Raw genomic sequence first — 27,969 nt, 5'->3', positions numbered from 1 at the left:
TGAATATCTGGTAGTGCCATCCTTGTCCTGGCTTTATGTCTGGAATACACTAATTTCTTAGACCTCAGCATGTTTCAGGTCTACCCCTCTTTCAAGGCCCAGCTCAAGTACCCCCTCCACCGAGAAGCCCTCTCTGAGATTATTTGACCTCCTTGCTTTTGGCTGTTATTCTCTGTTCACCACTTTTCTGTAAGTTTGTCAGCTCTCAATGTCCTTATTGAACCTAGTGGAGTGCCAGGCACACCGTAGGCTTAATAAATAATGGACAGTTATTGCACATTTGATTTTTTTAATTACCTGTTGCAGTCCTTTAATTGTCTAGCAGTACCAGATACTTGTAAGGTGGCCTTGGGGAAAATCCAGTCTGAATACACACACCTTCCTGCCTCCCAGTCGGTCTCTGATGGAGCTTCAGCATCTCTTAGGTGGCGTGGTCATGTTTGTTTGTTCATTTTCTTTCTTTTTTTGTTTCCTTTATTTTATCCGCACCCAGTGTAGGGTTTGAACTCACCACCCTGAGATCAAGAGTCCCATGCTCCACCAGTTGAACGAGCCAGCCAGCCCACCAGCCTCCCCAAGCGTGTTCATGTATCTTACACAAGTGCAGTCAGAACAGCAGTGTTGGTGTGCTGTCATGACTGTGTATCGGCCTTTTCTTTAATACCCATTTTCAGTGGAAGCAAAAACTCATATTCTTTTTTTTTCTAATTCAGTAGTCCTTTATTGGCATTAGTAATAGTGGTTCTCAGACTTTAGTGTGCATCAGAATCAGAGGGCATTTTCTTTATGTATTTGTACTATTTTTTGTCACAATTTGCCAATGGCACTTACTTTTTCTTCTCGACATCCTGTTCTGCAGCTTCCTTGGCCCTTTTTGCTTGCCTGGGTGCCAGAGCCGGGCATGGACACGGGCCATGTGAACTCTGGCCAAAACACCTTGCAGTTCTCCTCCACTGTGCCTCTGGCTTTCTCCTTCTCCTAGACATTGCATGCCGGCATGACTGGTCATGTCAGCTGGGTAGCCAGTTTGAGGTCTTCAGCAGAGCTCTCTCCCTGCTTAGGGACCAAGGACTTCCTGGGAAGGGGTGGGCTTCAAGTAGTACCCCACAGCTGCTGTGTGCTAGCCTTCAAGGACTCTGTGGACTTTTTTTGCCTCTTGCATCCACTGAGATCCCAGTGGTCCATGCCACCTTCTAGTATATGCCAGCCACCTGTAACTCTTCCGAGCTGAAGCCCCCGCCAGCTCACATTTTGGTGTGATGCCTCACAGTGGGGCACCTCACTTTGGGCTGGAGGGGTCCCTGGGTCAGGCCTTTTGTCTGTGGATTTTCCGTGCTGGCTCGTTGAACCATGTGGTCATGCACCATTGCCAGTCCTTGTGAAAGCGGGACTTCGGGGTCATGCCATTCTGGCTAGGTGCCAGGCTGCTCCACGGGGAGGGCATGGCCAGCAGAAAGGGACCGGCACTGCAGAACCACTTAGCAGGCACTTTAGAACATCAACTGCTAGGCCTCACCTCCAGAATTTTTGATTCAGTGTGTCTGTGATGGGCTGAAAAATTAGCATTTCTAATACCTATTCAGGTGATTCTAATGCTGGTGGTCGAGGACCAGTTTACTAGTGAATTGAACCCTCATTCCACGTCAGAATCACCTGAGGGGTTTATCCCCCGCCCCTTTTCCAGAACTAGACTTTGCTCAATTTTGTAAAAGTGTTTGGAATCCCCGCTAAGCATGGTGTTAGTGGGATTTTATGAGTATTTCTAACAATCAGCTCTGTAACAAATAGAGACAGTTCCTTTACTTCACATCTGCAGAGCACCTAGTGATGAATATAAATGGCAGAAGTCTTGGCTCGCTGCGTGGTTTGCTCGCTCTCTCAAAATAGGTGTTCCTGATTCTGGCAGTGATTTTCTTTGGTCTTGACCAGTTCCCATAATTTTTTCCCCAAAGCCTTGGTTTTCTTACCTTTTTTTTTAAGGTTTTATTTTTTTATTTTTATTTTTTTTTAAGATTATTTATTTATTTATTTATTTGACAGAGAGAGAGAGAGATCACAAGCAGGCAGAGAGGCAGGCAGAGAGAGAGAGAGAGGAGGAAGCAGGCTTCCCGCCGAGCAGAGAGCCCGATGTGGGACTCGATCCCAGAACCCTGAGATCACGACCTGAGCTGAAGGCAGAGGCTTTAACCCTCTGAGCCATCCAGGTGCCCCTTTAAGGTTTTATTTTTAAGTAATCTATATACCCAACGTGCAGTTTGGACATAAAGCCCTGAGATTAAGAGTCACATGCTCTGCCAGCTGAGCCAGCCAGGTGCCCCGGTTTTCTTATTTTTAATATGACATCAGAAACACCTTTCTCATCATTTTTCACTCATGGTAAGAGTTGTCAGTGGCTGTTATAACTGGGTTGGGGCAAGAGTCATAAAACTTTTTGCATGGTCTTCAGGTGTCTCTGGCAGGTTACTTAATGGTTGCAAAGGGAACAAAGTAACCTACTGTCAGAAGACTGGCTGTCATTCTGACTGGGTGATTAAAGTGAACATCATCAGTGAGGGGAAGACGGACCTCTTGTCTCTAGATGATTCCATTACAAGGACACAGCATCACTAATGGAACAGTCTGACTGATTGTGCACAATGGCGGTCTGATCCTAAGTGGACATCAGACAAACCCAAAGTGAGCATTCTCTATTTCTTTTACAGGTTTTGTCTTCCTCTTTTTTTTTTTTTTTTTTTGAAGATTTTTTATTTATTTATTTGACAGAGAGAAATCACAAGTAGACGGAGAGGCAGGCAGAGAGAGAGAGAGGGAAGCAGGCTCCCCGCCGAGCAGAGAGCCCGATGCGGGACTCGATCCCAGGACCCTGAGATCATGACCTGAGCCGAAGGCAGCGGCTTAACCCACTGAGCCACCCATGCACACGGTTTTGTCTTCCTCTTAAACATAAATGCCATAAAACACAGATGAGGAAAGATTGAGGGACTGTTCAGACTGAAGGAGATTAGAGAGACATGAGCGCTGTGAGCAGTACGTGCTCCTGGACTGGCTCCTGCCCTGACGAGGAGAAAGGGCAGTCAGGTGGCGTTGGGAGTGTGGTGGTAGTTTAGAGAGAAAGTGTGGTATCGGTTTGAATTTCCCGAGGTGGGTAACAGTACTGTTAGCTACGTTAAGATAATCTCTTTGTTCAAAGGAAACACACATGAAAATACTTAGACGCAAAGGTATATGATGTGTATAACTTCATCTCAGACGGGCAGGAAAGTACATGTGAGGGATGAGAGAAAGCAAATGGAGAAAGTACCAAGTATTCTTTGTACTCTTCATGTGATTTTCTTGAAAGTTTGAAATTATTCCCAAATTGAAAAAAATTTTTTAGAACACCTTCTCATTTTAGGGTAGTTATAAAGAGGAAAATGTGTATAAAAATGTTTCCAAAGAGCACTGTGCTTTGTCCAGGTAGCTTCGTATCTCACCCTGTGGGAAGTCTCAACTAGGTTGTTGGCTCCTGAGAGCCTGCGCCAGGCCAGCACTGGCCGGTGTTGTACCCAGCCCCTCAACAGGACAGCTTCCCGAGTGCTCAGTGTGGCAGCGCTCCACGAGATTGTGACCTGAACATAGTCTTGTCAGCTATTGTCCCTTTGGCTCTGAAAAGTCTGTTTTTCTTTCAGCTCAAAATGGAGTTAATCCTGACTGGGAGAAGAAAGTAATTGAATATTTTAAGGAAAAGCTGAAGGAAAATAACGCTCCTAAATGGGTAAGTTTATTGCTATTTTCAGAGGAGAGGGTTGGGCTTTCAGTTTCTTTCAGTAGAGTGGTAATCCACACAGAATTTTAGTATATGTGCTGCTGAAGTAAGTGCTAAAATTTTAAACTGTATACATTCATGTGTAGTGTCTTCCCCTTTAAGTGCATATGTATTAAAAGATTTTGCACTTTTCCAACTGAAATTTAGATTCAAGCGAGTCAGTGCTTCTGTGTTGGAGTCTCTAGGTGGCAGTGTTTGACCGTGTTACTTTCTAAGACCAAAAAAATTAGTAATTGTGAGTCCTGAATATCCTTATTATCTTCATTTAAAGAAAATTGGTATGTACTAGTCTTAAGCGAAGAGCTCAACAAAGCAAATGCCTTTCTGCTGCTTGAGAAGTGTTTTGAAGGAAGAACATCCTTTTACGTTAGAGTCGGATGTCATTATACAAACTTGGAGGAACATAAAAAATACTTTCGTGTCCAGCACTTTTGTTATGTTGACTGTTGAGATCACTGGCTTCCTAATGGGGCTTGGTGGGAGGTGGTGCGGGGGGTGGGGTGTTTCTGGATATACAACCTCTGTATATGTACTTAACATTCTACAGATAAGAATATTTTATTGACTTGTTTTCCTTTCAGGTACCATCACTGAATGAAGTTCCCCTTCATTATTTGAAACCTAACAGTTTTGTGAAGTTTCGTTGCATGATTCAAGATATGTTTGACCCTGAGTTTTACATGGGAGTTTATGAAACGGTTAACCGAAACACAAAAGCACGGGTATGTATTGCTTTTCTTCATGAAAATTTCTGTTTCTAATTAGTGGTATTTTATCCTTGTGTTGTTTATGGTAGTTTTGATTCAGATATACTGACATGATGCTGTTATCCTTTGTTTTGGATCATAGGTCCTTCATTTTGGAAAATACAGAGATGTAGCAGAGTGTGGGGTATGTATTCTTAAGATATATAAAACATCTTAAGAACTTCTTAAGCAGCGAATTTATTTCTTTTGGTTGATCTTAAGTGTATTTATTTTGTGTGTAAATAAGTTCTAAGAAGTCATGTGAAATGTTTTATTTACCTTTTATTTAAGCTTCTCTGTTAAAGTTTTTGATCTTTTAAAAATCTCTTAAAAGGTGGAGTATTGTAAATAACTAATTTCTTTCTTTTCCTTATATCTGTACACTTGGTTTCAAAATTAGAGGGTTATGGTAAATTCTTTTAAAGTAAAAGTGGAAGATTAACTTAGGGCTTAACACTTGCTTAATTAAATTTCATTACGTCCTGCAGCTTTTTCTTAGGAGGAAGAAAGTTTTTAATAAATTTAAACTTTCTTTGATAAAGAGAAGTAAGGGAAACTTACATATCAGTAATGGGAGAGGCAAGAAGGTAGAGGACACTGGATATAACTGTGGTTATGAAAGGGATAGTCTTGAGGTAGAAACTTACTAGAAAAGCAGTTATAGAGACACTACAGTATATCTGTATTTTTTAAAAATTGTTTTTTTGTGTGGTTCTACTGAAACTGGTGGTAATTGTCAGTCGTTGAGGGGAAAAAAAATCAAAGTATCACAGGTAGGGATTGATCAGCAGGTGCTTAAGTAGAAAGATGGCACATTGGTGGAGCTCCCCCATTCTGGGTCTAGTTCTCTGCTTTGGTGATCCAGACTCCCAGTTTAATCACATTATGTGGGGCTTTTTACATTCTGGGAGTCTGACTTCTGCTTACCCAAACCTCAAGAGATTGATTTGTAAACCCTAATATTAGCACATTTACTCACAGTAGAGGCTGTGCCTGATTAAAATGTCCTAGCTCAGGGCCAGTCTGGACAGCAGAACAGCCCTAATATGGAAGGTTGCTGCAAAGATTCTGTAAAACAAAAATGTAACTTCATATAATTATTTAGGGGAACTCATGAGAGTTGGATTTGCTAATCTTTTTTTTTTTTTTTTAAGATTTTTATTTATTGACAGATCACAAGTAGGGAGAGAGGCAGGCAGAGAGAGAGGAGGAAGCAGGCTTCCCATTGAGCAGAGAGCCCAATGCGGGACTTGATCCCAGGACCCCCGGGATCATGACCTGAGCCGAAGGCAGAGGCTTTAACCCACTGAGCCACCCAGGTGCCCCGGATCTGCTAATCTTAACACATAATGAACTTGAGGTCTCCCAATATCTTTTTTCTTTGAGAGTGTTTCCATAAAGTAAAATGTGGTGCCTAGTCTAATGTGTCAACTTTACAGATAGTTGCTGTGTCCCTTATTTGAAGAGCCCTTAGTCATATTAGCCTCATCTATCAATACACTGTAATGGAGTATCACCATAAGCTAGTAATCTCAGCATCTGGAAATAGGAAAGTAAAATAGGTGAGTCTGTCCACATGTGACACTGCTGAAGGCAAAGAGTTTGTATTGTGTTGCTAGAAATAATAAGTAGAAGCACCAAACCAGGAATACTTTGGGCCTGGAAAGAAAGAAACACATAGAAAGCCCTGCTTGTACATACTAGCTCAGATGAAACTTGATGTGCCTTGGCTTGGGTCCCTCCTCCCACCACCAAAATGGAGTATACGTTTTATTTTACTTTTAAGAGATTTTTTGGTAATATATGTGCTCAAAGTAATATGTGCTTATTGAAGTAATATTTTAATATTGCATCTTGGCTTCTTTCTATGTCTTAGGATTTTCTCATATTTGAAATGGAGAACATTCCTTTTCTGGGGAATATAATCTGACTGAAATCTCATGTCAGAGTTACTGCTAATGAATATTTCATTAAGTTCCTATTTTATAGGCTGATACTGATAAGGTCTATGAAAGAGATAGTGCTTTGTCTTTGAAAAAATAAAGTATCCTGTTTATTAAAAGATTTAATTTTGTGACAGGGTGAGATGTATTATGGACTTAAGGGAAGGTAGTATATTGATGGTTGCATGTGAAATGATTTTATGTCCTTTTTTTAAATGGGTTTGGGCTTGGTATTTAGTTTTTAATTCTTAATGTGAAGTATTTACTGTGGTTTTATAAATAACATGAATATGTGGTTTGCTAATTAAAGTTTTGTTTTTTTCTTAATAAAACTTTAAATATGCTTTTTGTGTATATCACAGCCTCAACAAGAAGTTGATTTAAACTCCCCACGAACTACCACTTTGGAAAGACAGACTTTCTATTGTGTCCCAGTGCCTGGGGAATCTACGTGGGTAAAAGAAATATCCTTTATCTAAAGTTTCTTCTGTGTTGAGTGGTTCCTGATTATATTCTTAATTGAAAAAACCACAGTTAAATTTTGAGTTTTTGAAACTTAGTGTTTTTACACCAACAAAATAAGCTGGGAAAAAAGTGTTCTTCATTTACAGAACTTGGCTTTATTTTAATGAAATGTTTTTCGTTTGTCCTAAACAAAAAGGTTTATAAAACAACCAAAGTATGCGTCATTGAGAAATGATAAAATTGTGGTACATTCCTGTAGTGAAATACTGTTAAAAAGATTGAGCCCACCGTGGATTTAAAGATACTGAAAAAGTACCATAATTAAATAAAAACATAGTTTCAAATCTTAAGGGGAAACAACATGTTGGCTCATTGAGAGATGTGGAAACATCTTGGTATACTTTTTTTTTAGGTATATTTCACATACCCTGAGATATGTAGATTTTAAGGGTGCACTTGAGTGGACAAATGCACACCCATTTAAATTACACCTGTGAAAGTAAAGTACTTGTTCCAGAAAGTTCCCTTGTGTCTTTCTAGCCACCTCACTCACCTTTTGTGACCACTGTCCTGATTTCTTTCACTGTAGATTGGTTTTACCTATTCTATATGCCAAAAAATGGACTCATGCAGAGTCTTGTGTCTGATTATTTGTTCTCCATAACACATTTGAGATTCATCCCTGTGTGTGTGTGTGTGTGTGTTGCTCATTCCTTTTTATTGCTGATTTTATTTGTTTATATTTTTTTCCACTTGGTAAGAATTTGGGTTGTTTCCAGTTTGGGGGCTGGCATTTTGTGAGAAGATTTATAGTTAGTTTTTTTTTTAACAGTTTTTTCTGTGTATCAGTTGTGATAAGTTGTATTGTTCAAGGAATTGTTTCAAAATCATTTAGTCTTAATTGAATTTATGTCAGTAACAAAGCTTTTCATAATATTAATTTCTTTTTCATGTCTGGAGGATATCTAGCAATGATCTCTTTTCATTTATAATAATGTTCATTAATTTTTTTTTTAATTCTTGATCAGTGTTGTTAGTGGTTTGTCAGAAAACCAACTGTTTAATTTTCTGTTTTCTATCTCATTGACTTTTGCTCTTATTTCCTTTTATGCTAGTTTGGCTTTAATTTTTCTCTGGCTTCTCAAAGTGGATGCACAGATCATTAATTTCAAATCTTCCCTTTCTTATATTAGCATCGAAGGCTATATATTTCCTTCTAATCACTGCTTTGATTGTATTCCAGACTTTGATTTGTTTTTACCACCATTCAACTCAAAATATTTTCTAATTTCCCTTGTGATTTCTGTTTTGTTCCTTGATCTTTACAGCAGTTTACTTCCATTCATCCCCTCATTCTTTGTGTTGCTGTTGTCCTATACTTCATTTGTACTTAAACTATAGAGCCCACAATATATTACCCTGTTTGCTTTAAACATTTGTCTTGGGACGCCGGGGTGGCTCAGTTGGTTAAGCGTCTGCCTTTGGCTCAGGTCATGATTCCAGGGTCCTGGGATCAAGCCCCTGAGATCAAGCTTCTCTCTCTCTTTCTCTCTCTCTCTCTGTCAAATAAATAAAATCTTGAAAAAAGGGTGCCTGAGTAGCTCAGTCAGTTGGGCATCTGCCTTCAGCTCAGATCTTGATCCCAGGGCCTTGGGATTGAGCCCTGCATTGGGCTCTCTGCTCAGCAGGGGCCTGCTTCTCCTTCTTCCTACCATTCACCCTGCTTTTACTCTCTTCTCTGTCAAATAAATAAAGAAAATCTTTAAAAAAATCTTTAAAAAATTTGTCTTCTACATAAATTAGGAAATGAGGAAAAAGTGTCTTGTATGTGTTTGTGGTATGTACCATTTCTAGCTCTGTTCTTTTTTTTTTTTTTAAATGGAGTCATTTAACTCAACTTTAAGTACAGATCTGTTGGTGATGAATTTTTCAGCTTTGGTTCAAGGAAAAATGTCTTTGTTTCACCTCTATTTTTGAAGGATGTTTTTGCTGGTTATAGAATTCTGGGTTGACAGCTCTTATCCTTCCCCAGCATTCCGGTGGTCTTGTTCCATTGTCTTCTGGCCTCCATTGCCTTTTTTTTTTTGGATCCAGAGCGTGAGTGTGGGGAGGGGGAGAGAGAGAATCTTGAGGAGGCCCCATGCTGGGTGGGGAGCCTGATGCGAGGCTCAGTCCCCAACCCTGAGATATTATCTGACCTGAAATCAAGAGTCAGATGCTCAAACCATTGCGCCTGCCGGGTTCCTCTGGTCCCCATTGCTTTTGGACGAAGGGCTAGCCGTCATTTTACTCTATCCTTGTGTGTGACATCTTTGTTTTTCCCCAGCTACTTCTGATGTTCTCTCTCTCTCTGTGGTTTTTGGCAGTTTGGCTGTGATGTGGGTCGGTGTGGGTATTTTTGTGTTTATCTTGCTTGGGTATTTTCGAGGTTTTGGATCTGTGGACTGGTATTTTTCAGATTTCAGCCTTTATTTCTTCAAATATTTTTCTGTCCCAGTCTCTTGTATTGTCTCATTTTCTAGGAATTCAGTCACATAATCATTAGATGTTACTGACCTCCAGGTAACTGAGATTCTGTTTGTTTTTGTTCTGTTTTGTTTTCATTGCAGATATCTTACCTTTCAGTTCTTGATTTTTCATTTGGTTCTTTCCCGTTGTTCCCATTTCTCTGCTAACATTCCTCATCTTTGACTCATCAGTCTTTCTTTAGGATTTTAACCATTTATTTGAGATATTGAGCATGTTGGGGGGGCAAAAGAGAGAGGGAGAAGCAGACTCCCCGCTGAGCAGGGAGCCCAATGTGGGGCTCCATCCCAGGACCCTGAGACCATTACCTGAGCCAAAGGCAGACACATTACCAACTGAGCCACTCAGATCGATCTTGTCTATATTTTCTTTTAAACTGATAAGACCAGATACTGCACTTGATCATAGCCAAAAGGCTAAGAAGCAATTATATTTTCTTTTAAAATTGTGAATTTTAAGGTTTAGAGGGAACATATCTCAACATAATAAGGTTTAAAGGGAACATAAACATAGCTCAATATATATATATGAAAAAATAGTGAATTTTAGATTGCCTTTTTAGTGTCCTTGTCGGCTAATTCCAATATCTGAGTCATCTTTGGGTTTGTTTTTATTGGTTATTTTTAATTCTGATTGTAGGTCATATTTTCTTGACTCTTCATATATAACTAGTAATGTGTTACTGTATGCTGATGTACAGCATTGTAGAGAGTTCGGTTTTGTCTTCCATCCAAGAATGTTGCGTTTTATTCTGACAGGCAGGTGATGTAAGTGGATCACTTTGACCTTGTCATGGCTTGGTTTTGCGATTTGTTAAGGTGGGTATGGAATAGCCCTTGGTCTGTAGGACACAGTCCTTACCCATGAAATGTGCTATTTCTGGTCACACATCAGTGCCCAGGTTGTCCATCAGGGTCCAGTACTAGTATTGTAGAAGTCCCGAATCTCCATTTAGCTCCCAGCCAACTAGCAGCTGTTCCCTGCTAGCCCTCAAGGAATCCTGACTTGTACATCCATGGTGTTATGTTCACCAAAGCCCCTAATGGAGCCTGCACAGGTTTCTTGGTCTTATCTGCAACTCTTGCCTCTGTTACTTTCTGCAGCTTCCAGTTGCTTAGGAGCCCGGATCTGTGTGCTCTGTTTCTCTGTCGTGCAAGGGCAGGGTGCTTGCTTCTCTTTGTTGCGGTTTGGGAAATGTTCCCAAGAGAAAGCTGGGAAGAAGGGTGTGGAGTTTACTGGTGTGTTTCCTTATTGAAGAACTATAACCTTATGTTCCCTTACGATGTTCAGTTACTGAAAACAGTTGCTCATAACTTTTGTCCAGTTGTATAGTTTCTTTATATATAGCATAGGTAGGGGGCATGAGGTTAAGCTGCTACTCTCATGATCAAAACTGGAAGTCCAGTCTTTTAAAAGGATGTTTTAATTTTAGCCAAATTGCCAAACTAATAATCTTTTATTAGCCCTAGAATTAGCATACCTTAGGATATTCCTCAGTTCCTGATAAATTTTCCTTAACTTTTCATTTAACGCCTATGTTAATGCAAACCAAGCTCGAGTCAGTCCTTCAACATCCTACACTCCTAGTCGTCACAAGAGGAGTTACGAAGATGACGAAGATATGGACCTACAGCCTAATAAACAGAAGGACCAACATGCAGGTGCCAGGCAAGCAGGTGGTGTGAGCCAGCAGGCTTTCTGTTTACTTCTCCCGCAGGTCCATTTCCAGAATTAATTGTTGTGTGATACAGCTCTAGATTTAGGAAATGACAGCGATTTGACAACCTTGCATTCAAGTTCATCGCTGTTATAAACAGTCTTGAGAATTTTTGCAGTACTCTGGTCAAACCGTGCTTCATAACTGAGCAGTTAGGCATCACTTAGCGAGAAGTGTCTGCTTTCCTGTTAGTTTTTAAGAGTCTCAGGTGGTTAGTGGACAAAAGTCTTTTTCTCATTCTTTATATTTTTATCTCAGCTCCTAAGTAATATGGAAGTCTAGTAGTTTATCCTGAAAATGTTTTTTTTTTTTAATATCTGAAAACATCCTTTTTAATTTTCCTTTGGACATAGTAGAACTTTATTTTTTTATTTTTATTTTTTTAAGAGATTTTATTCATGAGAGGGACAGAGAGTGTGCATGTATGCACACAAGCATGGGGAGGGGCAGAGAGAGAGGGAAAAGCAGACTCCTTATAAGGCAGGGTGCCTAACCCTGGGATTATGACCTGGGCCAAAGGGAGATGCTTAACGGACTGAGCCACCCAGGCACCCCAAGATAGTGGTACTTTAATTTAGTAAGATTGAAAACATCGGAGGAAAACCATGAAATTGTGGGGCACTAGGTAACTTCGTTCTCAGCTTGAAACCAGAGAGCCCTTAAGATCGTCACAGTTCTATTCTATGTACCCACATTTGTAGTGGTTTATCTTGAAACATGCTGAAAACCCAGTAAATTCTGATTAACACGGAGACCAAAGTTTGGAATATCCAAAGAGCATGAGATAGTTTCAGAATTAGCATATTTAATTCCTGGTTTTACCAATCACAGTGTTTAACAATAGTGAGTTTCTTTATTGCGGCAGGTAGAGAAGTTTGTCATTATTCCTCCTTTTATGGCCAGTCATTTCTCTGTAGCACCATCCTCAGAGGGCAAGTTTTGAAGGGTTGGGGGGGTGGGGTTTCAAATAAATCAGTCTAGTCAGGGGGCATCTGCAAGATTGGGTTGAGAGTGGTAAATAAAGAATTACTAATGAATTTCATTTAGCCATGTTTTTCCTACTTTATATATATTTCCTTAGAGTTAAGGCATACTTTAATGTTTTTAACATCGGAATGTTATAGTAAATCTGTACAAATGTGGTGGTCTTTTTCTCCACCCCCCCCAAATGCTTATTAAAATTAATGGTGTATCATAACAATAAGTAACATTAGAATCCAGGATATATGGTAATTCTGTTATCTAAGCAACTGATGATCTCTCCCCCTTTTTGCTTTTATTTGGATGTCCTACTGTAGGGTTTTTTGTACATTTGGGTGCATCATTTATTTACAATGTAACTTGTTTGTTGGTTTCTCATTAATCTTTCAAGCTATATATATTTAAAAAATATTTTTGAGATAAGCGTAGATCACATATAGCTGTAAGAAATAAGTTTCTCCTGATGGTAACATCTTGTATAATTCTAGTAGAATATTGTAACCAGGAAATGGACATTGCTACCGCCCAGTGACCTTAATTTATATTTCCTACACACAGTTATTTGTGTGCGTGTATTTTGTTCTGGGCAGTGTCGGCACATGTAGACTAAAGGGACCACTACCACAGTCAGGATCCAGAATGGTTCATCGCCCACATCTTTCAGAGTTGTCCTTGTAGAGTCCTGCCCACTGCTCTCCTGCCTCTCCCCTCCCTAGAAGTCCTTAATCCCTAGCAAACACTAACCCATTCTTCATCTCTGTACTAATGTTATTTTATTGCAAGAGTGTTGCATAGTCGGGAATACTTCAGTTTAAAAAAAAAAAAAAGATCCCGGTCTAGCTTAACCTTAAAAAATAATGGTAAGTTACATAAATGGAATCATACAGTATGTATACTTTGTGGATTGGCTTTTTTCAGTCAGCAAAGTTTGAGATCCATCCAGATTAATCTGTGTATCAGTAGTCTATTCCTTCTTATTGCTGAACAATATTTTATGGTGTAGCAGGCTATATGTTGATTTTAATTAGTTATAAGCCCTAAACTGTGACCACTTCAGCGATAGAGGGCATTTTTAAAATCATCCTTGTGTCCCCAACAACTAGTCTGATTTCTACTACACAATGGATGTTACAAATATTTGGTAAATGAATGTATTGCTCTATGACTTTATTCTGAGTAGTAAGTAGAAAAAAGTATGTTCTACCAAGGCGGGTTTGTTGTTAGTAGACATCTTTAGATTAAAGTTGTCAAAGTAACTGTAAATATCAACTTTTAAAATATACTTGAGATTTGAAGAGGGGAGCTTTTTGCCATTGTGTTGTGTGGGAGAAATGATTAAATTTTTTAGATCTTCATAATCTTTGTTCTCTTTTAGGTCAGACAAAGGGTTTTGTTAGCATATCTTACTTCCTTAAGAACTGTAACAACTTGAAGTTTTTTTGTGTTCAGAAGCATCATTTATATCAGACTTGAAAGGCTCTTTAGGAATGTTCTTTCTCTCCAAGAAGCCTTAAAAATGACTAAGTGCAGTGCTGTTCTTTGAATTTAGGGAGTGTTGGTGGTCTTCAGTGGTGTGGAGAGCCAAAACGTTTAGAAACTGAAGCTTCTACTGGCCAACAGCTGAACTTCTTGAACCTCTCTTCTCCTTTTGACCTGAATTTTCCACTGCCAGGGGAGAAGGGCCCTGCATGCCTTGTGAAGGTACTAAACCTTTTATAGACCTAACCTTGATGTAGATGTGGAATGTGTCTCAAAGTTAACATGGAGTACTCTTAGCATTTGTGTTTATTTTCTGTGGCTGCTGGAGCGAATATTCACCACGTCAGTGGCTTTTAAAACAACAAAAATTTATCATTTTACAGGCTTTAGGTCAGAAGTCCAACATTGATGTCATTGAAGATAAAAATCAAGGTGTCCTTTGGGCTGCATTCCTTTCTAAATGATCTGGGGGAAAATCTGTTTTCTTGCCTTTTCCAGCTTCTAGAAGTGCTCACATTTCTTGGCTTGGGGCCCCTTCTTCCATCTTCAAAGCCAGAGTGTTTTCATAGTCACGTCTTCCTGGAAAGGACCTTTGTGATTCGATTGGGCCCAGCCAGATCATCCAGGATAATCTCTTCATCTCAGGGTCTTGAATTTATTCCTACCCCCTTTTGCTTATAAGGTAACCTATTCACAGATTGCAGGGAGTAGGATGTGGACCTCTTTGGGAGGCCATGTTCTGTCTACCACGGCATTCTTAAATTCAGTTGAAGATTATGGGGCACTTGGCTGCCTCAGTCGGTGGAGCCTGCAACTCTTAGTCTTGGGGTTTTGAGTTTGAGGCCCATGTTGAGTGTAGAGCTCACTTAAAAAAACAATTGAAAAATATTTTGAACACAGAACTATAACAGTTTTTTTTTAAATTCATGTGAATTCCTATGTCATTTCCAGCTTCCAACAATATCTAACTTTTTCAGCATTCTTGTCATCAAAATGTATTTCTCATTTGTATTTAAAATAAAATAGAGGCAAAAAATCTGTTGGCAGTTTGTTCTATTTTGCTTACCCTGGTTTTTTAATCCTGATAGGTGAAGCAAGCAATGTAAGTTTCAGAAATGATCATTGAGAATTTCCATTCTTTTATTTTGTGGTTTTAACTTAAGTGGCACTTCAGTTCTGTACCATACCATAGGGACCAGAGTGAGGACGGCTTTCCTGCCATGTTTCGGTTCAGCCTCACCAAGAGGAAGCTTTGACAGTTACTAGCATCCATCAGAGACACAACTTTGAAAGTTTTGAAAGTTTTGAAAACCCTCATGGCCTTTCTGAGTTTTGTGTTAACCCTCCTAATGGTGTGTAGTTAGTGAATAAGTCCAAAGTTAGTAATCCTGCAGCTGTTTTTCTGTTTTTCCCCCCCTTCTCTTGGTGTTCTGAATAGATTTTGAGATACTTAGCACAGGATCTAAGATTTTGTTGTTTTTTTTTTAAGATTTTATTTTTCATTTATTTGCGAGTGAGAGGGAGCACGAGTGGAGGGAGGGGCAGAGGGGAAGGGAGAAGCAGACTCTCTGCTGGGGAGGGAACCTGTCGTGGGGTTCTGTCCCAGGATCATGACCTGAGCCGATAACTGACTGAGCCACCCAAGCACCCAGTCATGCACATTTGTAATGTTAGTCATCCATTGGGAAAGCCTCTTCGAAGTAGTGTGGTGTATTGACAACAGACCCTGGTCTGGGAGTCAGGAGTCCTCTGTTTTAGTGTTAATTGCTAACTAGGAGAATGACTTCAGGCAAGTATTTTATCTCTCTTGGTTTCAATTTATGAAACAAAAGAATGGCTTTAAATTCCATTTCCTGACCTAAAAATCTAAAATATTATTTCTTTAGCCTTAAAACTAATATTTTATGGTTTTTTTGGGTGTTATTTAGTCCTAACAACGTGATTTCTTACGATCTTCTGTCAGGTCTATGAAGACTGGGATTGTTTCAAAGTCAATGATGTTCTTGAGTTATATGGTGTCCTATCTGTGGATCCTGTGCTAAGTATACTGAATAATGATGAAAGGTGAGTCTGTTTGTTCTTTTTTGGGTAACTTTATTTTGATAAAATTTCAAACTTACAGAAGAGCTGGAAGATAATGTTACAAAGAGCTTTCTCCCTTTACCCAGATTTGCCAGTTGTTAACCCTTAGTGCCCCATTTGCTCTGTCATTCGTTTGTTCTCTTACATGTGCACATTTTTGTATATGTACATGTTTTTCTGAAACACCTGAGAGTAAGTTGCGTACATTATCCCTTAAATACTTGAGTCCATATTTCCTAAGAACAAGGACTTTCTCCTATGCAGTCAGAGTACAGCTATCAAAATTAGGAACTTTTAGAAAATTAGTAACACTAATCCATACTTCATACTTAATTTCACCAGTTATCTCAATCTTGTTTCTTCTGGTGATGTTTTTTTTGTTTTTGTTTTTTTCTTTTTCTTTTTAAAATTTTTTCTTCTTTTCCGTGAGTCCGGATCCGTAGGGTCACATGTTCCACTAATCTGGAACAGTCCTCAACTTCTGTCTTTCCTGAACTTGACACCTTTTTTTTTTTTTTTTAAACTTAGCCAAAATTCGTTTCTCACTGTTCTGGAGGCTGGGAAGTCCAAGAGTAAGGTGCTGACAGATCCATTGTCTAGTGAGGGCCCGTTTCCTGGTTGCAGATGGCTGTCTTTCCTTGTCCTCACCTGGCAGGGGCCTTGACACCTTTGAAGAGTACAGCCAGTCATTTTGTAGAATATCTGTTTGGGTTTATGTGGCCTTTCCTCATGCTTAGAATCAGGCTGTCATATGAGGAGGCACCTTATGTCCGTGTGCAGCACTGTTGGTGGTGGTAATTTTGATTGTTTGGTTAAGGTGGCGTATGCCAGGTTTCTGTCCTATAAAGTTACTGTTTTTCACTTTGTAATAAGTGATTTGGAAGGAGGTACTTGGAGATTACATTAATATCCATTTTCTTATTTGACTTTTGTCCACTTATTTATGTAAAATTTTATTTGTCAGAGAGAGTGTGCACGGGCATGTGCACAAGCATGGGAAGTAGCAGGCAAAGGAAGAGGGAGGAGCAGGCTTCCTGCTGAGCAAGGAGCCCCATGTTGGGCTCAATCCCAGGACCCTGGGATCATGACCTGAGCCAGAGGCAGACGATTAACTGACTGAGCCACCCACGTGTCCCTCATCCACTTACTTTAATATCCATTGATGATTCTATTTTATTTTTAGTTAGAGCATGAGTGGAAGGGGCAGAGGGAGAGGGGGAGGAATCTCAACCAGATTCCGCACTGAGCATGGAGCCCGGTGCAGGGGTCAGTCCCACGACCCTGGGATGACAACCTGAGCTGAAACGAAGAGTCAGACACTCAACCAACTGCACCACTCGGGTGCCCCTGTCCATTGATGATTCTTGATCGGTAATAACCGATGGTGATTTTCTATTTCAGTCATTCCTTCTACACTTGTTTATTGGCCTTCTGTTAGAAGAGAGATTTTCCTTCTCATTTGTTTACTTAAGTAATTTGTTTATATCAGTGTGGCTGTTAGTCTGGTGCTCAAAATTCAGGTTTCCTCATTTGGCTAGTGAGAGTCATTGTAAGCAGGCTCTGCGTCTTTGCTGACATGACCTCATTTTTTGAAAATGTCTTTCCTGGCACATATGCTGTTTCAACCTCATCTGTCCTCCCTATTATCTGGCTGCAGTAGCAGCCATTTTTCTAAGGAGCATCAGTTTGTTTTAGTGAGGAATTTTATTTAGAAGTCAAGATCTGAGTGCTTGTGTGCTCACTGGTATCAGGATGGTATTGCTTCTCTGCCCTTCTAATGGGCGGGGCTAGGAAATACATACACGCGCACACTGTGCACGTACACGTAAATGCACATTTAGATACCCGTACACATGCATCTTCATGTATTTTCAAGTCTCTCAGAACTGTGAATTCACAGTGTTTCCAGTTCCAGTTCTGCACTCAGATGTTCTCCCTTCCCCCTTCCCATGTTTGTAGCCCCTCTTCTAACAGAAAGAGCTTGACTCGCATTGTTCTCAACGTCCTTCCACAGTGCAGAGAAGGTAATCTCAGAATCAGCAGTCCATACCGCGGCAAAAAACAAACTTTATAACTCGCATCCAAGATTGGTTTCCATTTCTTTTTATTTTAGAATGAGGCGTATAGTTAGAGTGCTGTGTCTAAAATCACCGGGGTGAGTTTTCTTCCCCTTTGGTCCTTTTGCTCATTATTCATTTTATGTGTTTAGGTTCAGTTGGTTTCCATTGCGTTTCTCTTCAGAGTGTTTCTTTTGTCCTTACTGTTTTTTTTTTTTAACATATTCATGAGTTTTTATTAGAGCATACACTAAGTTTGTGTGAAAGTGGTGGTACATGTTTTGAAGAGTTTAATTTTTAAACTTTTATTTTATTTAATTTTATTTTTTTTAAAGATTTTATTTATTTATTTGACAGAGATCACAAGTAGGCAGAGAGGCAGGCAGAGAGAGAGAGAGAGAGGAGGAAGCAGGCTCTCTGCTCAGCAGGACTCGATCCCAGGACCCTGAGATCATGACCTGAGCCGAAGGCAGTGGCTTAACCCACTGAGCCACCCAGGCGCCCTAATTTTTAAACTTTTAAAATCTGTTAACATTTTCTCCTTTGTTTTGATTTTTTAAGTATAGAAAACAATGACATTGTTGCCCAAATCAGAGCTATATACAAAGAATGTAGGGGTGCCTTCTCCCCTGCCCTGTTCCCACTCAAGCTCCATAGAGAACCAACCTGTTTCTACCTTTATCTTTACTGTATATTTTGCAAAAATAAGTAGACACGTGTATATTTTATTCCCCTTTATTATATAAAAGATAGCATATTATATGTATTCTTTTACACTTTCTCTCCACAGCTAACAATATATCCTGAGAATTCAGATCTTCCTCATTCTTCTTGTTTTGTCTTGAGTTTGCCGAGGAATGGAGTCAGAACCACCCCCCCGCCCAACATAACTGTTTTCTTGTTGGGTATTGGACATTCAGCTTGGTTTCCCTATAAGAAGAACTTACTTTTCACTATTACAATAAAGGGGGGGACACAGACATTTTTAAACAACTTTAAATAAACTTAAATAGCATTCCTTAATAATAGTATTGCAGATTGCTTGCCTTGGCTGTTTCTGGTGATGATGATTTTCCTGCTTCAGTCACTTCATTGGTTGAAGCCACTTAGTGCCCAGAGAGAGCCGGATGGCTTGGGGTGCCATCCTGGTGTGGCCATTTACCGGCCACGTGACTTCTGCAGGGCCTCACCTTCCTCACTGGAGACCAGGGTAGGTGAGGCGTTAATGAATTGGTGTGTGCATGGAGAAGGACACTGCCCGGCACATGGTCCAGACCACGTACAGTTGTCGTTGTCCTCGTGTGGGAGGCAGGTGGTCATGTGAATGGGTAACTCTGTAGAGCAGCCTGTGAAGTCTGAAGTTCTAAACACATCTTAGTGATTTGTTTCAGTTGTATCACGGTAAATCCATTGTCTGCTAATTTATTTAGCAAATCTGAAAAACTCACACTTTTTCATTTCACTGCTTGACTACTCACTATTCAAGGGAGGTGTCGTGGAGGAATAAAAGTTAGGAAAAACAATTAGCAAGATTAAGAGATGAATGGATCTTCCACACTGAGTAATAGATGCCTAATGGCTTATGAGAAAAAGACCCTGGTTTTTGAGACATGCTGTGAAGCGTTTCATGTCTCCGCTGAAGAAGTGATTTCAAAACACAGACGCTCTTCACCAGTGATGTGCTCTATCCCATTAACTGCAGCTACAGCATATTCAGTGGAAGTGTTCTTTTTCTTGAAAAACACATATATATCCTTGTGTGACCTAATTAGCCTGAGAACTGTGTGATCTGACCATTGAGAATGAGGAGCCATTTTCCGTTCTCTAGGGAGATGTACAGGTGGAACTGTTCTTGGCTTGAATTCTCATGTTCAGAGATGTGGCTGTGACTTGTGACTTTCTCCTCTCTCCACAGGGATGCCTCTTCACTCCTGGATCCGATGGAATGCACAGACACGGCCGAGGAGCAAAGAGTGCACAGTCCTCCTGCTTCATTAGTGCCAAGAATTCATGTGGTTTTAGCCCAGAAGTTGCAGCACATCAATCCTTTACTGCCCGCTTGCCTTAACAAGGAGGAGAGCAAAACCTGTAAGTGTAAGTGCTAATGCCTTGGGAGCCAGAGACCGTGGGCCCCTGGGCGGGAGCCGCTTGCGGCGCGTGCTCTGCTCACGGTGGGGCCAAGGCAGCCAGATCCTCGTGCTCAGCCTCAGTCTCTCTAGTAGTCGCCGTGACCCTGGCCCGTTTTCCTTCCCATTAATTCTCTTTATTAAGATGAGGCAAAAAAGAGTTTACACACTGTCTTATCTCAAAGATTGGCATCACTTAATGACCAGTATTTAAGTCTACACTAGTTGTCTAGTGACTTTAGTGCTTTGTTCCACTTGGGTTTGTTTTTTTTTTTTCCTTCTTAGCCTGAGACACTCAGGAGGGGCTGGTGTGTGTGTCTGAGTGGTCTCCCTCCCTTCTCCAGTCGTTTCAGGTTTCATGTCTGAATTGTCTCCTGTCCGCGCAGAGCTGCTTGGGTTCCTCACGCATGCGCTTCTGGGAGACAGCTTGGCCGCCGAGTACCTGATCCTGCATCTCATCTCCACTGTGTAAGTGCCGAGCTCCCGGCGGCTGGCGGTGGGGGGTGGTGCTGGCGGCGCAGGAGAGCAGGAAGGTTGCTCAGGCCGTCGGTGTTACAGTTCAGTAGCTGCATCATCAGGTGGTTTTTATCCAGTGTGACAAGTGTTACATCAAATCACACATTCTTTGTCCACCTTTTTTGTTTTACATGTAACCTTTGATTATGTCTCCCTTAAATATAAGAGCCACAGTCAGACCGAGAACCTGGCTGATAAGTAAAATGAGCTGTTTTATTCTTTCTGCATTCTGAATTCTTGGTTTATTCATCCCACAGCTCTGCAAGGCCCACGTGCGCACATTTCATTTGTAGGTGAAGGTGCTCACCTCCTTTCCACCCCACCGCAGGTCTCTGGTTCCTGATTTCCGAAGTAATGGGGGTTTTCAGCAAGTTCCAGGAGCATAAAGAAGCTGGAAACTGTCGGTCATCTCACCCACTGAGAGATGATCTCCGTTAACACATTTGGCTCGTGTTTGTTTCATCTTTTTTGTTTACATATGCGTGCATCCCTGCACAGGTCTCCGTGGTACTCTAAACGCTGATCTTGTTTTTATCATTTACTATGTCTTAAACATTCTTCCTTTGTAATTCTTCATGAACTTTTCAACGGCTGCACGGTATTTCATTGTAGACCATTGTCCTAGTTCCGTAAATGCTGGTTTCCTAACTTCCTCAGTTCCAAATGACCCTGCAGTCAGTGCCTTTGCTCTCCACATCCTGCCTCGGCTAGGATTTCAGACCGCAGCACATAATGGTTGAGTGCACAGGCGTTGGAGCCAAACCCCACAGGTTCAAATCCAGCTCTCCCACATCCTGCTGTGTGAACTCGGGCATGTTACTTCAGATTTCTGTCTCAGATTTCTCACCCGTACAGCGAAGGTGACTTGCCTCAGAGAGCCTGGGAATTACAGGAGACAGTTAAGCGCTGAACAGTCCTGGCGCATGCGCAATGCTCACGCGCAAATGCTGGCTATTATTGTTATTCTGATAAGTGAACTGGTCAGAGTAATTTGCTTTATTTTTAATGACAATATTTTGCTAATCTTTGGTTGCTTTTCAATGGAAATTGGAATCCACCTGAAATCTTACCGGTAGGTTTCTTTTTTTTTTTTTTCTAGGTATACAAGAAGAGATGTTCTTCCACTGGGAAAATTCACAGTTAACTTGAGTGGTTGCCCACGGAATAGTACCTTCACAGAACACTTGTACCGGATTATTCAACATCTTGTTCCAGCAGTAAGATCAATATAAAAATTATTATAAATAGTAATTATTAGAGATCTGAACACACTGGGGCGCCTGGGTGGTTCAGTCAGTTAAGCATCTGCCTTTGGCTCAGGTCATGATCCGATGGTCCTGGAATTGAGCCCCACGTTGGGCTCCTTACTCAGGAATCTGCTTCTCCCTCTGCCTCTGCCCCTCCCCCCTCTACTCATGTTCACTCTTGCTCGCTCTGGTCTCTCTCTCAAATAAATTAAAAAGAAAACCTGAGCACACTTTAAAAACTCATCTAATTGTCTTTCATTCAACCCAAATATTTAAATTTGAAATTGTAATAGATCTTATTAAGGGGAAACAAAGCCTGCCAGGTTCCACAATTTACATACTCACCCCGAAACACTTCGCTTTTCTTTTATTGCCTTAGCACAAATTTCTGTGACTCTTACGGCACGATTGCAAGTAAATCCCTTAAAATTATGCTGTTGGTTGATCCCAGTTTGTGCAACTTGGTATCTGTCCTTTGTGTGCATTAAAATCGTAAGTCTTTAAATAAATTTAGCCTGAATTACAAGAGCATAATTCATTTAGCTGAGGTAGTAAAGATCTTTATCTCCATGGCCCAATTTTTAATTCCTGTTTAGAAAGTCGAGCTACCTTTGTTTGCCAGGGTGTGTGGAATGCAGGGTTTGTGTGGTGGTGAGACACTGGGAAGGAGAGAGTTGCTTTTGACTCGTCATGTGACTGACAATGCTGATCACTTCTTTTGGAGATTTAAGAGGTTAAAATAGATCATTCATGTGACCGTGTCGTTGGAGGGTGCCAGGCCCGTAAACAGCAGAGAACCAAACAGACTAGCATTTCTCACACTCCTCGCCTCACTTGGCACTCTGACAAAACTATGGAGGACTCAAAGAGGTGTAGTTTATCTGGGTTGTTTTTATTACCAGTTTGCCGTAGTAGAAATTAAAACTAAAAATAGACTAAAATATTCATGAAAATATATCAATATATCAATTACATATGAACATAAAATATTTTTGTTTAACAATAGCATTTTCCCAATTCAAAGAACATTAGTGATAAAAGTGACATGGTTTAAAATTTGTACCAATCTCTTTAATACCTGGATTAATAGAAGACCGCTGAATTGAAGAACCCTTTCTGCATTCAGTCTTTCGTAATAGGATGTTTTGATTAAAGTATATGACAGAAAGCTGGCCTTTTTGGATAGCTGTGGATTTCTTGGATACTGGACTAAAACTGCCCACATGACGTTTTCTTTTTCTTTTTTCTTTCTTTTTTTTTTTTAAATTTTAAGATTTTATTTATTTGTCAGAGAGAGAGCGTACAAGCACAGGGGGTGCAAAGGGAGAAGGAGAAGCAGGTGCTCTGCTGAGCAGCGAGCCCGATGCGGGACTCAATCCCAGAACACTGGGATCATGACAGAGCCGAAGCCAGACACATAACCGACCGAGCCACCCAGGCGTCCCCCTACATAACATTTCCTTGAAGGATAGTTGCAAGTGTGAAATCTCTAATGTCCTCAATGAATTTTTTATACTCTGCTGTAGTAAATTCATTGGTCTGTCTTGCATATCGAATGGGTCTTTTATCCATGCATGATTTTGACCTCGTGGATTCTATAAAAATTGTGTCAGCAACTCCTTGGGAGTTCCCTGGACCACATTTTGGGAATTGCTGAAATAGTCAGGTTTTAGATTATTGTAGCAGAACACCAACAGATAATAAGTAAATACAGAATCTGCCATTGAAGTGCCACAGGAAGAATAAAGGCCCAGGAGAAGGGGACTGGGGAGCACGGGGCTGGGGGAGAGCACGGGGCTGCTCACGTGTGCAGTGTGGGAGCACAGCCGCACGGCTCTGTTGGGGGGAATGTCCGTGCTGGGAGAGAGGAGAGGACAGGCACAGAGGCTTTGAGGCAGCTGTGCGCTCGGCAGCTGGAGGCACGCAGACAGGCTGGTGCGGCTGGTGCGGAGTGAGTTCTCGGGAGAAGGGAAGGAAGTCCAGTCTGAGCAGCAGCCGAGTGCCCAGACGGGCACGAGTTACGTTTCTAAATATAAGTTATTTCCTTTTTGATCTTTTTATTTTGCATCGCTTCGTAGTGGGTTTGTGGGTTTCACTCTTTCATTGTTACCATATCCTATTCCCTTCCATTCCTCTTGTGTGTTTTTCTGGGGCCGAACTCTTTCTGAACACTTGGCTCGCTCATATCTTGCTCGTTTTCACGGTGGGTTCCGTATGCACAACCTGCTTCTGCTGATGTGGACCTAGACCCTGCCGTGTGCCCCTTGTGTTTTGACAGTCTGGGCTTCTTTAGGGCTTGTTGGCTTCTAGCTATAAAATGTTCCCAGCCCTCTGCCCCATTTTCTTTGCGTCACTGAGCCGTAGTACAGTGATCCCGTAAATTCTGAAAGTTTCTCTCTTCCTTGGCCCCCTTCTTCCCAGTTCCAGTCCCCGCCCTAACCACACAAACTTCTGTTTAGGCTGGAGGGATCGGAGGGGAGAGTGGAGTGTGAAGCAGGGGCAGAGGGCCTTGACTGGGGGGCTCAGAGAGCCGGAGGGGGTGCGAAGGGGTCTAACAGACCCTGGGCTAAGGTCGGATGAGGAGGCGGCCTACAGCGCGTTCTAGGACCTGCAGTGCCCGGGCCCCGCGCAGCGCGCGCTGCTCCTCAGCTCTCTTTGCGACAGCGGGAGTCTGAGGAATGACTGTGATTTTAATGATTTTAACTCCAGGAGCACCGAAGAAAATTAAGCTTTTCTCTTCCCATCTTCAATAAATAAATATTTTCTGTTTTGCTAGCCTGGAGTTGCATTAGATAGAAGAATTCAAGCTTCTGAATATTTGGCAGATGCATCTGAATTATCTATCGTTTGTTTCTGCTTTGCTGGTAAATTAGAAATTAAGAATACTGCACAAAACAGTTGAGAATAAAACAGCACATAGAATAGTGAAATTCTTGGGGCACCTGGGTGGCTCAGTGGGTTAAAGCCTCTGCTTTCGGCTCAGGTCATGATCCCAGGGTCCTGGGATCGAGCCCCGCATCAGGCTCTCTGCTCAGCAGGAGACCTGCTTTGCTTCTCTTCCTTTCCCTCTCTCTGCCTACCTCTCTGCCTACTTGTGATCTCTGTCTGCCAAATAAATAAATAAAATCTTTAGAAAAAAAAAAAAAGAATAGTGAAATTCTTATTTAAGATGGAGCTTTATTATTTAAGGTGTATATATAACATTTTTGCTTTAAGAGCTCAAGAAGCCACGAAACTACATCCTTAGAAATTAAGATTTTTCGTTATACACAAATGGAAAGTATTTAACCCCAAATATGTATTCTGAAAACAAGGAAATTTTATTTCTCGCTCATTAAAAAAATTTCTCTTTGCAGTCTTTTCGTCTGCAAATGACTATAGAGAACATGAACCATTTGAAATTCATCCCCCATAAAGACTATACAGCCAACCGCCTGGTCAGCGGGCTCCTGCAGCTCCCGAGCAACACTTCCCTCGTGATTGATGAAACTCTCCTCGAGCAAGGGCAGCTGGATACACCAGGTACAGACACGGGTGTCTCCCTTCATGTCTAACCTCCCATGAAAGCCAGATCTGGTGATGACTTGTAGAAGAATCACTGATCGAGAGACACTCACATTTCACAAGTATTTAAGATCAAGGCTTGCCATGTGAATTTGTCTAATGGGGGAACTGTCCGCTCACAGCCCGTGTCCATCGGCTGGGTTTTGTCCTGCTGTAAACATGGTACAGTGATGGGACAAGGACGCTGCAAGTTGCTCTTGAGAGGCTGAGAAGGAGATCTTGCCTTCAGTCATCTGTTAGCTTAAAAGAAAAGTGTAGAGAAGATCTAATAAACCATTTTTTACTGTGAGTGTAAGTTTAAAATTTTTTTATCAAAGACTCTGGAAAAAGGTTGGAAGGGTTGAACTAACCTCAGTTATGGAACTTGTTATAAATTGGCAAGGAAACTGGTTGCTTTATTTGTGCTCAAATGACATTTGAGAAGACACTTTGCTGGCGGTAAGTTCAAAAGGTAAAGGTAGAAGAAAAAAATTAGTGTGGACGGGTATCCTTAAGACACAGATGAATATAAAAAATCTGTAAAATTCAGTAATTTTACTTCTTTGCATAAAAATCATTTTAGTTCTACCATATTGTTCTAGACCTGTGAACACACCATACAGAAAGTGATTATGCTTACTGGGAACCTGTCTTATGCCCAGTTGCATACAAGATGCTAGATTAGATTTTGGGGGGTCTTGGCCCCAAAATACATTTATGTAGGTTGACCAGTATTGTCTGTGAAGCCTATTACTTAGTGAACATTTAGCTTAGGAAGTTGAACAGTGCGTGAGATACTTTTGTTTGTTTGTTTGTTTGTTTCTTTCTTTCTTTTTTAAAGCAGTAGAAATGTCATGTCTTACACCATTTGTTTAGGTGATTAAAATCAAGTAAGCAAAAAAAAAATTTTTTTTCCCTAGGTGTTCATAATGTGACTGCCCTGAGCAACCTAATAACGTGGCAAAAGGTGGATTATGACTTCAGTTACCACCAGATGGAATTCCCCTGCAATATTAATGTGTTTATTACTTCGGAGGGGCGGTCACTCCTTCCGGTACGGTGAGGTATTGTAAGATGGACGGAGGTTACCTTGGAAGGATCCTGTATTTTTGTTTTGTTTCTTGGCACGACTTGTTATTGAGAGGTTAAACTTGTTTTACAATTGGGGCTGCTGATTATTAGTAAGAGAATTGATTATTTTGTCCCTGCCTGGAGGATGAAAACCCATCTGTGAGGAACCAGATATGGCAAATCACAAGACAAGCAGAGGAAGGCTGTTGGCGCAGCAACTCCCGCATCCAGGCAGAGAAAGGAGTAGCCGTCTGATTGCCTGATTCACATCTGGACCTTTGTTCTCACTGTCTCGGTCCCATTGTTTTCTGTCAATCTAACGTGAGAAATACTTTAGAGTTCCTTTTAAAATGTTCCCAATGACATGGTAATTATTTTTGTGCTTTATGGTGAAATGCTCTGGTAAATCATCAGAGTGACTGATGAAGAGAGCTTTTAATTGAGTTTTTTCATGTTGAGAAGTACGCCCAGTTGTTTCCAAAGGTGTACAGTCTCTGTGAACTCGTGGTCACTGTGATTTATGAGAAATTGCTTGTGAACAAGAATGAAGTGGCCCGTGTGTAGGTTTTTTGTGGGAAAGTGTGGTTTGCTTTATGTGGTTTCTAGAAAGGCAGATCCAGTAAGACACAGAGTACAGATTCCAAGATTAAGGAAACCTTGAAAGAATTTTAAGTAGCTGCTTTTTAGAGGCTGGCGGCCTTTGTGTCGCTCGTCCTGTCGAGGAGGGGACAGGAGGGGTCGGTAACCAAAGAAGGGCTCACTCTAGCCATGAGCGCGGAGGGCGTCCCGGCGCTTGTGGGTTCGTGGTAAAAAGTACCCCCCCATACCCCCTCCCCCGGGAGGGACAGTCGTCCCGGATCCCTTCGCCGGCTGATGCGGACGCAGCCGCCTCCCGTCGCACCCGGACGGGTGGTGGAGCAGCGCGGCGAACGGCGTGGGCTTGTCTCCGCAGGCGGACTGCCGGATCCACCTGCAGCCGCAGCTCGTGCCGCCCAACATGGAGGAGTACACGGACAGCCTCCTGTCGGCCGTGCTGCCCTCCCTGCTCAACAAGTTCCGCATCTACCTGACGCTGCTCCGGTTCCTGGACTACAGCATCTCCGACGAGATAACCAAGGTGCGTGTGCGGCGCAGGATCCGCGGCCCGTGCTGCCCTAGACGGTGCGGTGAGCGCGGGCTCCGCGGCTCCCGGCCAGCCGCGTGGGCGGGGCGGTCTCCGTGCGTCGTCCGTCTGTCCGTCTGTCCGTCTGTCCGTCTCCGTCCCGCGTGCCGTTGTCCCTCAGCCGGCGCGGGAGAGACCCGGGACTGCTTTGTCCATTTGCCGTGTCATCCCCCGGACGGTCACCTGCGTGGACTCGCGGCGCCGCGCGGTCCTCTCCTTCCGGCCCGGGGGACCCGCGTGGTTCTCGAAGGCCAGATCGGCCGCGGCCGGTTCCGTCCAGTTGTCGCTTATCTGGGGCGGTCTTGGTTTCTCCGCGTTTGAAGACCGGTTCTCCTGGACGTAGAGTTCTCGGTGTGAAGACTTGTTCCTTCAGCACTCTGTCCGTGTGTCCTCCCGTCGCCCGCTGGCCCCGTGGGCTCCGAGGAGCCGCTGCTTCGGCCTCAGGGGCTCCCCCGCGCTGGTGCCGTCCAGACTCTCCCCGGGGTCGGGCCGGGGCTCCCCCG

General features: G+C 41.9%; 1 protein-coding gene and 2 pseudogenes across 2 annotated transcripts in view; 1 reads left to right on the top strand and 2 right to left on the bottom strand.

Moving 5' to 3' along the window:
* The window catches only part of MCMBP (minichromosome maintenance complex binding protein), a 48,576-nt gene that overhangs the window by 16,532 nt on the left and 4,075 nt on the right, over positions 1 to 27,969 (top strand). Inside the window, exons 2-14 of one of the 2 annotated variants that reach the window (XM_059398706.1) lie at positions 3,669 to 3,754; positions 4,387 to 4,527; positions 4,655 to 4,696; positions 6,857 to 6,958; positions 11,017 to 11,161; positions 13,733 to 13,884; positions 15,626 to 15,726; positions 19,717 to 19,889; positions 20,272 to 20,395; positions 21,543 to 21,660; positions 25,047 to 25,212; positions 26,154 to 26,287; positions 27,257 to 27,421. In XM_059398706.1, the coding sequence (XP_059254689.1) occupies positions 3,669 to 3,754; positions 4,387 to 4,527; positions 4,655 to 4,696; positions 6,857 to 6,958; positions 11,017 to 11,161; positions 13,733 to 13,884; positions 15,626 to 15,726; positions 19,717 to 19,889; positions 20,272 to 20,395; positions 21,543 to 21,660; positions 25,047 to 25,212; positions 26,154 to 26,287; positions 27,257 to 27,421 (1,649 nt within the window). Of the gene's footprint in view, positions 1 to 3,668; positions 3,755 to 4,386; positions 4,528 to 4,654; positions 4,697 to 6,856; positions 6,959 to 11,016; positions 11,162 to 13,732; positions 13,885 to 15,625; positions 15,727 to 19,716; positions 19,896 to 20,271; positions 20,396 to 21,542; positions 21,661 to 25,046; positions 25,213 to 26,153; positions 26,288 to 27,256; positions 27,422 to 27,969 lie in introns of both variants that reach the window. The other variant, XM_059398705.1, reaches the window with a different exon arrangement.
* On the bottom strand, positions 828 to 1,444 carry LOC132015480 (large ribosomal subunit protein eL13-like; annotated as a pseudogene).
* LOC132016930 (U2 spliceosomal RNA) lies at positions 9,704 to 9,913 on the bottom strand (annotated as a pseudogene).

Source organism: Mustela nigripes, chromosome 4 (assembly GCF_022355385.1).
Source record: "Mustela nigripes isolate SB6536 chromosome 4, MUSNIG.SB6536, whole genome shotgun sequence".
NCBI lineage: Eukaryota > Metazoa > Chordata > Mammalia > Carnivora > Mustelidae > Mustela > Mustela nigripes.
This window is presented reverse-complemented; position numbering and strand designations above follow the sequence as displayed.